We start from the raw sequence: 13,716 nt of genomic DNA on the forward strand, positions 1-13,716 counted from the left end.
TCCAATACAAACACTCACTGCACTAAGGAGCGCCATTAGTAACATGGTCTTTCAGCTTTAATCTTGCAGCTTTCATAACAAAAACTGCTCCAAAAATCCTGTACAATAACTGTGCAACAAACCATGCAATAATCATGCAATGAACTGTGCAATAAACCGGTGGCTTGATCAACATGTACACAGCTGTAAATAGTGTATATAACTTCTTGATTTGTATTACCTTGATTTTGCTTTTCTCTGCTCTTGTACTTCCGCTGCTATAAACCTGGAATTTCCCTTTGTGGGACTAATAAAAGGCATATCTTATCTTATCTTGCATGACGCAAAAAACAACAATTAATGACAGATCATTTGTTTTCCCTGCTTTCTTGTATTATTTACATGCAGCCACAAACAATACAGATGATATTCTCAGACAATCCATCTGGGAAAGAGTTAGTTAAGATAAGAGGGGAAAAAAACTTGGAACTCTGTTTGATGGCAGGTCAGCATGACATAGTCATAGGCGCGCACAACCCGACTTGGAAATAATGGAGTACAACAACTAAAAGTCAGACATTGCAAGTAAGGCTGGGGTAAAATGATATCGTGAAAAATGTTCTTTGTGATTCTTTGATGAAACGGCTGCTATGAAAACACCCATGCTCGTATCTTCTGGGGCTACTATTGTTTACAACATAAGGATGCGTCCAAAGTCCAGCTCGGGCTCCATTTGTGGCCCGCAGCTCATTTTTTACTGGCTGGCGGCACATTCTGAACACAAAAATAAACACGGCCTCACATCAGAACAATTACAAACTTGCTTTGTCACCTATAACACTAAAGGGAGTTACATATATTCAACTGATTAGCAGATTTTGACCTGCAAAGAAGCAAACAAAAGCTGCACAATATGAACGTATGCGGCCACTGGGGGAGAAGTGAGACACTGCCAATGTCCATGTTCATAAAGACAAACAAACTCATGAACCTTCTTTCTTACGCTTAAAAAAAAATGTATGTTCTATTCTTTATCATTGGAATGGATGCTACTGCTAACGTTAGCTGCTAGACCTAGCTAACTAGGTGACGGCTAACTAAGGTTGCCAATCGTCCCTCGAAAAACAGAATTGCGCCTTATTTAGAAACAAAAGCACACAGCAAGAGCTGAAATAATAATGTTCATAATATCTAATAATGTGAAAACAGTATTTAGAAGGTCATGAATGGGTTTTCTATGGTCTAACTACAAAAATACCACATTCATAAAACCAACTGAAACCAACTGATTGTGATAAAAGAGGGATTACTCTACCACTGTAGTTAATATGATATTTATAACGCTGATGTTTATTTCATTGTTTGCTGTGGGACAGTTTGTTTCCAAATACAAATAAATCGGAGTTAAAACAGTTGTGGTTCTACTGTATTGTCAAGAATCCAAAAGATCGCAAGGTTAGTTCTAGCTTCTAGCCAGGAAGGTTTATTATTGGTTTATTATTGCACGATAGTGGTGGATGAGATCTGCCTGGAGTTCCTTAAGGGCCTGGATGCTGTGGGGTGTCTTGGATGACACAACTCTGCAGCATCGCATGGACATTGGGGGTGGTGCCTCTGGATTGGCAGACCAGGGTGGGGGTCCCACAGGGCATGTTTCAATCGAGGGATCACACTCCTCAGCATTCCTGGTAAGGTCTATTCAGGGGTTCTGGAGAGTAGTGTCCACTGGATAGTTGAATCTTGGATTCAGGAGGAGCAGTGTGGTTTTTGTCCTGGTAATGGAACTGTGGACCAACTCTACACTCTTGGCAGGTTCCTTGAGGGTGCACGGGAGTTGCCAAACACATGCCCAACTAGTCTACATGTGTTTTGTGGACCGTGTTCCTCAAGAAATCCTGTGGAAGGCCCTCCGGGAGTATGGGGAATCAGACCCCCTAATTCAGGCGGTTCGCTCCCTGTATGACCGGTGTCAGAGTTCTGCATTGCCAACAATAAGTCGGACTCATTTCCAGTAATGGTTAAGACTCCACCAGGGCTGCCCTTTGTCACTGATTCTGTTCATTACTTTAATGGACAGAATTTCTAGATGCAGCCAAGGCATTGAGGGGATACGGTTTGGTGGTTGCTGGATCTGCTTTTTGCAGATGATTTGGTCCTGCTGGCTTCATTGGGCTGTGATCTTTGGCTCGAACAGTAGCGGTTCGCAGACGAGTGTTAAACGACTTGGTTGAGAATCAGTACCTCCGGGTCCGAGTCCATGTTTTTCGCCCGGAAAAGGGAGTTCCAACTCCGGGTCAGGGATGAGATCCTGCCCCAAGTGGAGTTAAGTACCTCTGAGTCTGCATCTGCAGTGACGCAGACTCTGCATTGGTTCATACTGTTAGGATGTTCACGATAGCAAATTTTGCTGAACGATATGTCCTACAAATTATTGCCAATAAACGATATTATTGTCAACATTATTTTGAGACTATTTTTTCTATACTAATGCAAGTACATTGTATCAAAAGCAATAAAGTTAAATTTCTGAAGCATATTTACACATCTAATTGGAATGTCAAGAGCTTTTAAATAAAATTACACAAACAAACATAATAAAATAAACAACAAAAAAGACAAAAACACCCAGATGAAAATAAAAGCGTCTCTTTTTGCAAAAATTTCACTTAAATAAAAATCATCAATCAATCACAATATTTCTGATTTTGAATCGGTGTCACTTTTGTTATTGTCTGAATATTCAAAAAACAAATTGAGAAATAACCCAGAACATGTTCTTTCACATGTCAATTTATCGAAGGCATCATAATTATTGACCTGTTTTTCTTTTTATCGTTTGATCAATCAATTTATCAATCATCGGGACAGTCCTAGTGGCTGGGCTCTCTCCCATCGAGATAAGGTGAGAAGCACTGTCATTTGGGAGTAGAACCGCAGCTCCTCTGCCTTGAGAGGAGCCAGATGAGGTGGCTCGGGCATCTGTTCTGGATGCCTGCCGGATACCTCCCTGGGAAGGTGTTCAGAGTAAAGCCGACCAGTAGGAGGCCTCCAGGAAAACCCTGGACACTTTGGAAACACTATCTCTCTCAACTGATCTGAGAACGCCTCAGGATCCACTGGAAGAAGTTGGACGAAGTACCCCGGGAGAGGGAAGTCTGGGTTTCTCTGCCTAGGCTGCTGAGCCCGCCACCCGACTCGGATAAGCGGAAGAAGATGGATGGTCCACGATAATTATCGGGCCAATATGGGGAATTATGACAATGTACTGATAACATAAAAAAAAAGTAGGTGGATTTAGCGTGAGCAAATCAAGCACTCCTTTTCTGTGGAGTGTTGCAAATGGCCTGTCGTAGCTTCCCCTGAGCTTACTTGTGAACAAACACGGTGTAGATCATGTGGGACTTCTCACTGTTTCAAATGCTCTGCAAACATTCCGCAATAAGGGCAAAAACACATGGCGCTTCAACACATCAAACTTTATCAGCCACCTGAACCGCCAGCATTGCTGGGCTTGTTCCTATCGCTGCAGCGTTCGACAATTGTGAAAAAGTCTACAGAAATCTGTGATTTTATCATGGAGCTGGCCCTTGGAGCCAAGCTCTGTGCTATATTTTGTGTTTTAATAGTAGTGATGTCATGATGTTTAGTTAGGACAAAACTACAGGTACAGTTTGTCAAGTCCAACTTTTTTTGAGTCTTTCCTACCCTCAGGTGTGCACAAATTACAGTTAAATAAAAATTTCAAAAATAATACATGTATAAAGTTACTGGTTATTGGTATCGGATTGAAAGAAATACCATGCATCCCTAATAATTGGTATGACTCATGACAATGGAGACAGCCAATATCCGTGGCCTGTTACATCTCATCTCAGCATATAACCATGTCTTGAATCTACACAATGTGCAGATGACAGCCATATTTAATATTTCCTATAGATGTATAGACTCTGAAGGGGAAACACTCTGACAGTAAAGAACCCCCACCCACTCATGTAATTCACGGAAAAACTAAATACTTCATTAAAGACAATTGCGGACAGGTCATTGTTTAAGAAAAGTGCATTATTTGATGAGTTATCTCAAGTGTGTAGGTGTAGAAGGAAAAACGGCATAAATGTGGCTTAACATCTCCCATTGGGAGCTAATTCCACTTATATCTTAACATCCCTGACTGATTCACTGACAGCACTTCCGTGACCCAGGCTTGAGATCACGGGACTTCCAGTGCAGATGGCTCAGCCTGCGGGCCAGCCGTGTTACAAAACAGTAAGCTCTTTCTGCTGAAACACACCCCAGAGACGCTAATTACGGGCCTAACACCCCAACGCAAACGCTGGCAATTTCTTTGTCAGAGCAGCACGGTAAATACACCCCATGACATACCTACACGGTTTAGCGGTGTCACTATCCCATCATTATGACTTCATATTATTATACTATAGCTGCCACTACAGCTTGGCAAACATACCAAGCATCAGGAAAGCTACGTGAATACATTGTCACAAAATATGTAGTACCTAATGTACTTACCGTAACTGTGGGTGGGCTAATCATTAGTGTCTGTCAAAAAGATGAGATTTTGCACTGCATTGTATTTTCACAGCTTATTCTTACTTCATCAATCTGTTTTCTATTTTTACTCTTATATATATGCTGTTATCATGCATTAACAAGTACACTGATGATAACATGTAATGTCGTACAGTATTATGATGATTTAAAACATTATCAAAACTTCTTTCCCACGCGCATTAATTTCACATGGCCCATATACTGTAGCTAACGCGACTTCCGTCAACAACAGCAGCATAGACACAGTGACGACACTCGACGACACGAAATCCTTCGCAATACAAGTTGCCGATTGACTTTGCGATTTGCTTCGCCTTTTCCCAGTTGGGTGGAAAATTTGTTATCACCTGCTTGATGGTTCTCTGGTTGGCCTCAACTTCAGCTGGCTGTTTTTCCTCCTGCTTCGGGTGGAAACGTGCTATGTGGTTTCCCATATTTGTCGTGTTCACAAAATATTTTAAGATGGTATGACAAAGCTTGCATATTGTCTGGCTCTTGTCCAGCTCATTTTTACCTTCAACTACGTGAAAGTCAAAGTGCTTGTAGACGCTCGCTTTAAATCCAGCGGGTGCGGGTTGGAGTTTACGCTCAGCTATTTTGGTAGCGTCTTACACTTAGGTGCACCACCATAAACTGTCTGAGCGGCACTTCCACTTTCCATTCTGTTTTTTTTTTGTTCCGTCAGCATCGATTATTGACATTTATGAATCGATTAATAATCGTCAATGTCTGCATCATGATGCATCTAAGAATTGATTATTTCCCCCACCCCTACCACACACTAGCAAAGACGAATATAGACTGATGGAATAAAGTCATCAGAATTCGACAATAAAAAAAATTGCTGAACATACTCTGGAATTTCAACTTTCCACCAAGCATAACACAGCAGCAATGTCAAATTTGGCAAAAAATGATCAATTATTCATCTCAACAGCAGAAGCAGGTAAGCTAATTTCAACATGCATTTATTTTTTATTTCATGCATTTATTTATTTGTCAGTGTTTTACTCCTGTGTTTATAATTTATTTACTTATCTTTAATCTCTTATTCACTTATAGAGTGATTCAATCACTAATTTATTCACTTATTTACACTTCTCTGAATAAGCTATCTATTTTTACATTCTGTATTCTTTTTGCTACCTATTAAAAAATGATGACCGAAACACAGGGAGTGAACAAACTTTTGACTTTTTTTTAATTAAAAAAATGCAAATACAAGTTACTGTAAGTCTGAACATGTTAAAGTTTAGGAAAGTGTAGTGTATCTCTGTCTTGGCTGCTCAGTACAACATGGCTGAAGCAACAATAATCAACATTATTAATAAAGCTAAAATGGTACGCACTCCAGAAATTCAGCCTAGTTTTTGCCATAGCACAAGTCCTGGTTTACTTACTTTTACATTTGTATGACAGAATATAATGTTTAAAATCACAGAAAGTTTGTAGTTTGTTACAGTCTTTACTGAATTTTCACACTTGCATTGCAAATATTAAAATGTTAAAAACTGCCCATATTATAATAGCAAGAGTTTCATCCCCGGTAGTTCTATTTTCATTATTCACTGACCTCAGTTTTGTTTTTGTAAAATCTTACACAGAAGATTCTTTTTGCGAGGCTTACGTTCAGAGACCACCAGCATATTTTTGACACGTCTCAAATTTCTGCATATATTTACGTTCCAGCTCAAACATGATATGTTCATGGACCGCCAAAAAAAATGCAAAACGCTTGACGAAACAAACGTTGCCAGCGAAGTATAACAACATAAACATCTCTTTTTAACATGTATCCTGTATATTTAACCTACATTATCGCGTATTTATAAATGATTACCTACTTATGGGTAATCTTACTTTTGGAGAAAAAAATATAAGAATTTTTGGACCCAAAATCCACTCTATCTATAGTCTACAAACAACACTGACATTTTACAATTTATGTCAACTGCACTTCATTCACACTTACTTCAAAATAGCGACTTCTCCTCGACAACGGCCTGGCCGCCACAAAACAGCCAACTTCATCTGAGTTCCCGTGGTACCTGCAAACAGATTATAGCAACAAAAGACAAACAGCATTGAAAATTAGAGCAACTAACAGATTGAAAGTGAAGTCGGTACAAAAAAAAAAAAAAAAGTACAATGGCATTACCTGAGTACATCCCCATCCCTCAGCATCCTTTTCAGGCGCTCCCTGTATCGCACTGCTCGCACATCACGAATTTCCCGTATTCGCCTTCTCCAGTTCAAAAAGCGATAACGTAGGTTGATGTCTTCCATTAGTGAGAATCATCACAATCTAAATACCGAAGAAACAAGACACAAATGTAGAGAATTTGTATTCAATCCTATCTTTAAATTCACATCCACAGCTCAGATCATCACATACTGTATCATTTTTGTTTGCAAACGTTTCGAATTTTAACAAGTATCATCTTTATTGAGTATCATCTTTATTGTGTTTCATTTAAAACCAGGAATGTCCAAACTTGTTTCCATCGAGAGCCACATCGAAAAATGAGGCAGGGCAGTTTTATTTTTTTATTTTTTTAAGAAAATGGCTTAAAAAAAGTTTGTGTTGCTTTTTTTTGCTGTATTATTCCTGTATTTTGTTGTGTAATTGTATTTCTACAATGTGCCATGTCCACAAACGACTCCTGTGCTGCATTTTGAACACCCCTGATTTGAACACACTTTTACGGTCTACATTTATGATCGGACATAAAAGACTTGCAATGTCTGGTAAACGCAACCGAATGCAAACCTACCGTACTTGATATACACAGAGTGAGACGTTACAGTCCGTTGACAAAACCCCAGTGGCCAGTCTAAAACACACGCTCCAACATCTAATACTCAAAGTTTACCTGCAGTATATATATATATATATATATATATATAGTCCATGGACTAAAAAAGCAGTCAAGTCAATACTTTAGGTGACATATTAACGATGTCTCCAAACGCACCACGAGACACCCAACCAGTCTGCTGGCCGGCTACTTGCTACTTTCGCGGTGTGCGATTAAACCCGCTGACAACACATCGACACCTCAGTTCAGACTCCAACTACCGGTGTTCTGGTTTTTATATTCTGCTTCCTTACTATTTGACAAGCCGTAACTCGATGTTCTTCACGGCTTTCTTCCGATTTTAGGGAGCTGAAGTCTTCTACTCCGTGTCCAACCTGTGCTGCCGGAAGTTCCGCCTTCACAGCCAATCAAATCATCGGATTAATACAACGTGAGTATATGCGGCTGAAGTACATATAAATATGCTACATATAAGTAATACTTTATTATGGGTGACACTATGTGAATGGATAAATTCTTTCATCCATCATCAGTTAGGATATTTTGTTTATTTTCTCGTTTTTTTAAAAACCAAACAAACATAAATTATCTACAATGTAAAGCAGTTTATAGCTCTGTTTCCATTCATCCATTTTCTATACCGCTTCACCTCATTAGGGTCGTGGGGGTATGTTGGAGCCTATCCCAGCTGACAGGCGGGGTACACACTGGGCTGGTCGCCACAGGGCAGGGCACATAAAGACAAACAACCATTCACACCGATAGACAATTTAGAGTTGCCAATTAACCTAACATGCACGTGGGAGGAAACCCACACACGCACGGGGAGAACATGCAAACTCCACACAGAAATGCCCAGCAGAGATTTGAACCCTGGTCTTCCCGATCTCCAGACTGTGAGGCCAACATGCTAACCACTAGACCACCGTGCAGCCTATAGCTCTCTTAGTCTATACATATGTTTTTTATATTTTATATTAACTATGTACATGAACAAAACATTGAAAAGAGTAGCTTGAGCATCAACTTTTTTTGTTTTAGCATTTTGTTGATATTGTGCCACACTTACTCAGTCATATTATAAAGCAGTTTTACCTATTGCATCTTGATGCATTTGTTGCAACCATCTTCATCATTTGATATGAAAAAGTGGCAAGCCCTCATGTTCACCACAGAAGACATAGAAACGTGTTGTTTTCAGTTTCGTAAAAATGACTTGAATTGATTTAAAAAAAACCTTAAACTTTAACTTAAAAAACTTTAACTTCCTCCCTTTAAAAACACAATAACTTACATCTAAAACATGGTAGTAGCCAGTTTGGAAAGACGGATCATCTATTTCACTGATTCCCAAGGTTCTTGTCTGGGCGAAAAAAAAGATAATGTCATGTGATGTCTTTGAAGGCATCTCGCATTCTTGTTTGTGCTATTTACTTGCCACAAAATGCGTGCCATGTTCATGGGCGACTTTGTCAAGCTTGAGCAGGAGGGGAAGGACGTTGAGTGGGGGACTCAATGTGCGTCCATCCTCTCATCTGACACACAGCTGCAGATATCTGCTGGAGAGGAGCGCGCCATAAAGAGAGAGACAGCGTTTTAGTTTGAGTTAAAACATTTCTGCAATTTCGGTCACCGCTTGTCATTCAGGGGTGATGGTGGATCCTGCAGCCGAACCAGTTGAGAACCACTGCTCTATTTCATTGGATAAACCCCAACAAATCACTGGAAAGCCCAGGACGTCCTCGCCATGACAGTTGTTTAGAGGAAATGATAATACAGTTGTCCCTTGTTTATCACGGTTAATTGGTTCCAGGCCAGACCGTGCTAAGTGAATTTCCACAAAGTAGGATTTCATATTTATAAATGAAATATTTTTGTAGTTAGAATGTAGAAAACCTGTTGACGGCCTTCAAAATATGTTGTTTTTTTTTTACATGATTAGAGCCCTCTAGACATGAAATAACACCCCTACAGTCACCTTTGCACTCTTATTACCCATAATTGTATACAGAATAAGAGAAAATAAGACACATGCTCGTGTGTGTTGCCGTAAATGTGTTCCGGTGCTTGGGGAGCTGAGTGGGGAGCGGACAGGAAGTGATGTCGAGCCGCAACAGTAGCCCGTGTTAGGGATTATTGTGGCTAATGTGAGATCATTCAAACCTGCAATAAAAGTCTGTTGTTCCGACTGTCAAGTCTGGTGCTTGTGTGTCTCACCTAACATTACAGTAACATCACTGACATTTAGTGACGAGTGTAGAAAACTACATATCATCACAACGACTTTGTATTATACTTCATTTCGCCATTTTAATGCTTGAAAATGCTTCATTTAGGCCAAAAATACATCCAATTTGCTTAAATATGCATATTTTTGGACTGATAAAGGCCGTGTTCAACCACAAAGGAGCATGATTTATTACTTAATATACTTCTGAGAAACCGCATCAAAGTAAAGCCGCAAAATTACTGGGATTACTGTAATACAATATAGACACCAGCGTTAATTTTAGTACACAAACAGCCCATTTCTTGCTATGCCGTGCTCTGATTGGTCCGTTCAGATATATGACACTTTAACTGGGAAAAACAGAGCAAAGCATTAGCAACAGTCAGTGTTGATTTATGCTGGGCTTGAAAACATGACTATCCTTCAAGATGACAGACAGCAAATGGTATGAGTGTGTGTGTGTGTGAGTGTGCGTGTGTGTGTGTGTGTGTGCGTGTGACAAGGAGAAATGGGGTGTGCTCAGCTTTGTGGAAATGAGAGGGAAAACTAGCATTCTTCATCACGCACCCTCCCATACCTCTCCTCGCTGGTTTGGCTCTTTAAAAGCTGCTGCCGGTGGTATCTGTCGGCCTCATTATCACCATTTCTTGGTTCCAGCAAATTGCTATCCACTTTTCAAAGCTGAGTGGGACATAAACCAAGAGAGGCTTCAGAGGTCCTCGGAGGGAGCAGGCATCAACAAAACAAGCCCTTGGACAACTTTCACGTGTGAGATGCTTCTATGTCTGAATGTGCTGGGGCTGCTTTTCCTGCAGGCCGCCCTTTCAAGCCCCAGGCCGCTCACCACGCCGTCCAGAGGATGTCTGGGCTGCAAGGGAAAGCCTTCCCAAACGCCGGGAGATTTAAACATCAGCACTCTGGCTGCGGGAGAGCCGTGCGGGGTCTACACGCTCAGCTGTGCCAGCGGCCTGCGTTGTGCACCTGCGCCGAGCGACCCGCGGCCCCTCCGCACCCTGCTGGAGGGCAGGGGGGTCTGCAGCAACGTCAGTGTCATCAGTTGGACGGAAAAGAGCCAGACTGCAGGTAATGTTGAGGAATGAATGCATCAGTTCTTGTATTTGTTGATTTATATGTGCTGAAATTGACCATTCAGTGTTTTCAATGCTATTTGTCATACAAAAAGCATACATTTCCTTACGATGGTGCCTTGTTTTAATGATGATATTTTGTCTGTCTTTAGATCCAGCACCTACTGATGATCCGGAGGAGGTAATTATTATCTTCTGTGTGATTATCACAGAGTTACTGATTAGCCTTTCTTTTAAAAATGCTTTTCGTTCACACAGGCTCCATGTCGAAAGCTGCTAACAACACTTATTAGAGGCCTGGATACCCATTTATTCAAATCGCATCATGACATCTACATGCCTAATTGTGATAAACGCGGCTTCTTCAGAAAGAAGCAGGTGAGTTGTATAGTTTTAGCCTATTGTTAATATAATGAGACGTCCGTACGTCCCTGCACATGCTCAAGGCTCGAACCAGGGTCCACTGAATGAGCGTCGAGGGCGCTAACCATCGAGCTAAAAGCCCATGCTAGCAACTCAATGTCCAGGGTGTCTCTTCAGGTGTCAGGGAGTGACGTTTGACAACGTATGATCACACGGCTGCCCCATCTAGCTGATTAGACTACTTATTTGACTATTTAAAAAAATATTTAATATTTGAGTTTGAGATACTGAATTTGGAGTTCTTATTATCTTTTTTTCACATTTTGAGTGAACTACTGAAATAAATGAACTTTTCCAAGATATTCCAATTGACTCATATAACCTTGTACTGTATGTACTGTAATAATAGTAAATAACATTATATATTATAATTTTTTTACAAAAAATAATGATGTTTGGTTAAATGGTATACCTGTATATTCCAAATAAATGTCAAGAGAAATTAGGAGTTTAAAATGAAATAAAATTATGATGGTGAAATCCATAGAAATGGCTGGACCAGGGGTGCCCAAAGTGCAGCCCGGGGCCCATTTGTGGCCCACAGCTGTTTTTAATGGCCACTCAACACATTCCAAAAATACAATTAAACAGGTAAACTGAAAACAAAAAAACATCAACAGCAAAAGTGGAAGAAAAGAGCATTAATTTTTCAAGAATGACGTCAAAATATTGGGAGAGTGAAGTTATAACAATAAGAGTTAAACGTGGTAATCTTACGAGAAAAATTCATAATATTAGGAAAAGGAATTTTTTTTAAGCATAAAGTGGAAATATTAAAAAAAGGCCTTTTTTTCAAAAGTTATAATATCATGAGAAAAAAATTAAACAATGAAAAAATGTGCAATTGGGTTGAGAAAAAGGTTCCAAATATATAAAGTCAAAATATTTGGGGTTAAAATCATAATATTACGAGAAAAAAGATTCACAAGATTAAAGTTGAAATAATTGTGAAGCAGTTTTTGAAAATGCAAACATGTTTATTGTAAGGAGAAAAAGTTCATTTTATTAATACGAGTTAATAAAAAGTTTCACATGGACGCTGTGTTAAATATATTAACCTTTTTATATTTACATGGGTTGGTTTGCAAATGTAAAATGTCAAAGTCGCCCCCGTATTCTTTGATTCTTCAGTGCGCGGCTCTTGGTAGAAAAAGTTTGGACAGCCCTGGGCTAGATGAAGTCAAATTAGGCGGATCTTTTATGATAGCAAATTGCTTTGCCCGGAACATACAATATGACGTACGCAACACGGACTCGACCGGAAGTACAACGTAAGATTATTTTAAATAGCCAGAAAGAAAGCCTCCACGCTTTCATTGATTTTAGAGACTGTTTATGTACATTATTTCTTCATATATGTGTGTGTTTAGAGGTAGTTTGCATATCCACGTCATGTTATTTTGTGTGCAGTGTTGGTCCTCCCGAGGTAAACAACGCGGTCGGTGCTGGTGTGTGGACGAGAGTGGCATGCCAGTGACGTCACATAAACACAAAGGCAGTCTGGCTTGTTGATCCATCTCAGATTAAAGCAAAAAGAGACTAAAAGCTTTGTTGGTTGAAGAAAGAGGACCTGAAGGAATTCACCTCCCATACTCCATGAGCCGGATGCTGATTCATGTGCAACTTTGACTGTTGGCGCCCTCTAGCGACTACCCAGCGAACTGTTATGCTCAGGCAGTCGTGTGCACAGCAGTGACAGGCACCGGTCACAATGTTAGGTACACCTGTACAAACACATGAGATCCAATACAGGAACAGGGACGTCTCTAAGACTGAGGTATTATATTAGCAATTACCACTTGTAGTGGTAATATATAACTGTTTTTACAATGGGAAGTTTTTAGATTAGGTTAGATAGAACTTTATTGAGCACACGGCAGCAACATTTTATGTAGTATACATGACAATATTAGCAATAAAAAGTTAAATATTCAGCGTAATTTTAGCTCTAGTATTGGATCTCATTAAGATTGTGCAGCTGTCCCTAGAGAAGTGTCCGGTGTTTTTATTTTTGTTATTTTTGCCAAGTGTCACATTATAACAATGTAAAAGAATCATTTACCAATTACAAGAAAACGTTGTGTATTGTTTGCATATATCATTTTCTATAGCATATTTATACAAATCCATATTTTTACACCACTGCTATTGTATACATATATTTGTACTCTTATTTATGGTCTCTTTCATCCTTATTTAAGGCAGTACTGATAAGTAATTAAGGGGTTAACAAATGCTAATTTGCAGGCTAATAAAGAGTAGAAGCATTAGATGGTGGTATTTCTTTTTGCTCAATTTTTTCTTTTTCTTTTTTGCTGTTTAAAAAAAAAAAGTCTAATTTGTTTTTACAACATGAGCCAACCTCAACTTGGACACCCACGATCTAATGTATAAATCAGCAGTGTCTTGTCAGAGGGGTGCATACTGAAAAATCAAAGGAGGCAGGGGGGGCACTTTGATATTTTTATGTTGTTATTAATTTATTATCATGTTTTTATTTATTTCGTAAAAAGGTTAAAAAAATAAAATCTATATACATATATATTTCAACACAAAGCTTTGTGTTATTAGTATCAACATCCAGTATGTTCATTTTTCGACT

At 39.5% G+C, this 13,716-nt stretch overlaps 2 protein-coding genes across 2 annotated transcripts in view; one reads left to right on the top strand and one right to left on the bottom strand.

Moving 5' to 3' along the window:
• The window catches only part of LOC129187063 (SPRY domain-containing protein 3-like), a 34,763-nt gene extending 26,991 nt beyond the window's left edge, over positions 1 to 7,772 (bottom strand). The window contains exons 1-3 of the mRNA XM_054785991.1: positions 7,667 to 7,772; positions 6,713 to 6,859; positions 6,527 to 6,602 (exon numbers count right to left, since the gene is read on the bottom strand). Of these exons, the coding sequence (XP_054641966.1) occupies positions 6,527 to 6,602; positions 6,713 to 6,840 (204 nt within the window). The 5' untranslated portion in view covers positions 6,841 to 6,859; positions 7,667 to 7,772. The remainder of the gene's footprint in view (positions 1 to 6,526; positions 6,603 to 6,712; positions 6,860 to 7,666) is intronic.
• Positions 7,773 to 10,206: 2,434 nt separating this feature from the next.
• On the top strand, positions 10,207 to 13,373 carry LOC129187064 (insulin-like growth factor-binding protein 6). The gene is made up of 4 exons (XM_054785992.1): positions 10,207 to 10,686; positions 10,844 to 10,872; positions 10,950 to 11,069; positions 12,525 to 13,373. Exons 1-4 carry the CDS (start codon positions 10,377 to 10,379, stop codon positions 12,624 to 12,626), a joined length of 561 nt encoding a protein of 186 aa, XP_054641967.1. The 5' UTR covers positions 10,207 to 10,376; the 3' UTR covers positions 12,627 to 13,373.
• Positions 13,374 to 13,716: the final 343 nt, after the last annotated feature.

This window comes from Dunckerocampus dactyliophorus, chromosome 8, assembly GCF_027744805.1.
Source record: "Dunckerocampus dactyliophorus isolate RoL2022-P2 chromosome 8, RoL_Ddac_1.1, whole genome shotgun sequence".
In the NCBI taxonomy this organism is placed as follows: domain Eukaryota; kingdom Metazoa; phylum Chordata; class Actinopteri; order Syngnathiformes; family Syngnathidae; genus Dunckerocampus; species Dunckerocampus dactyliophorus.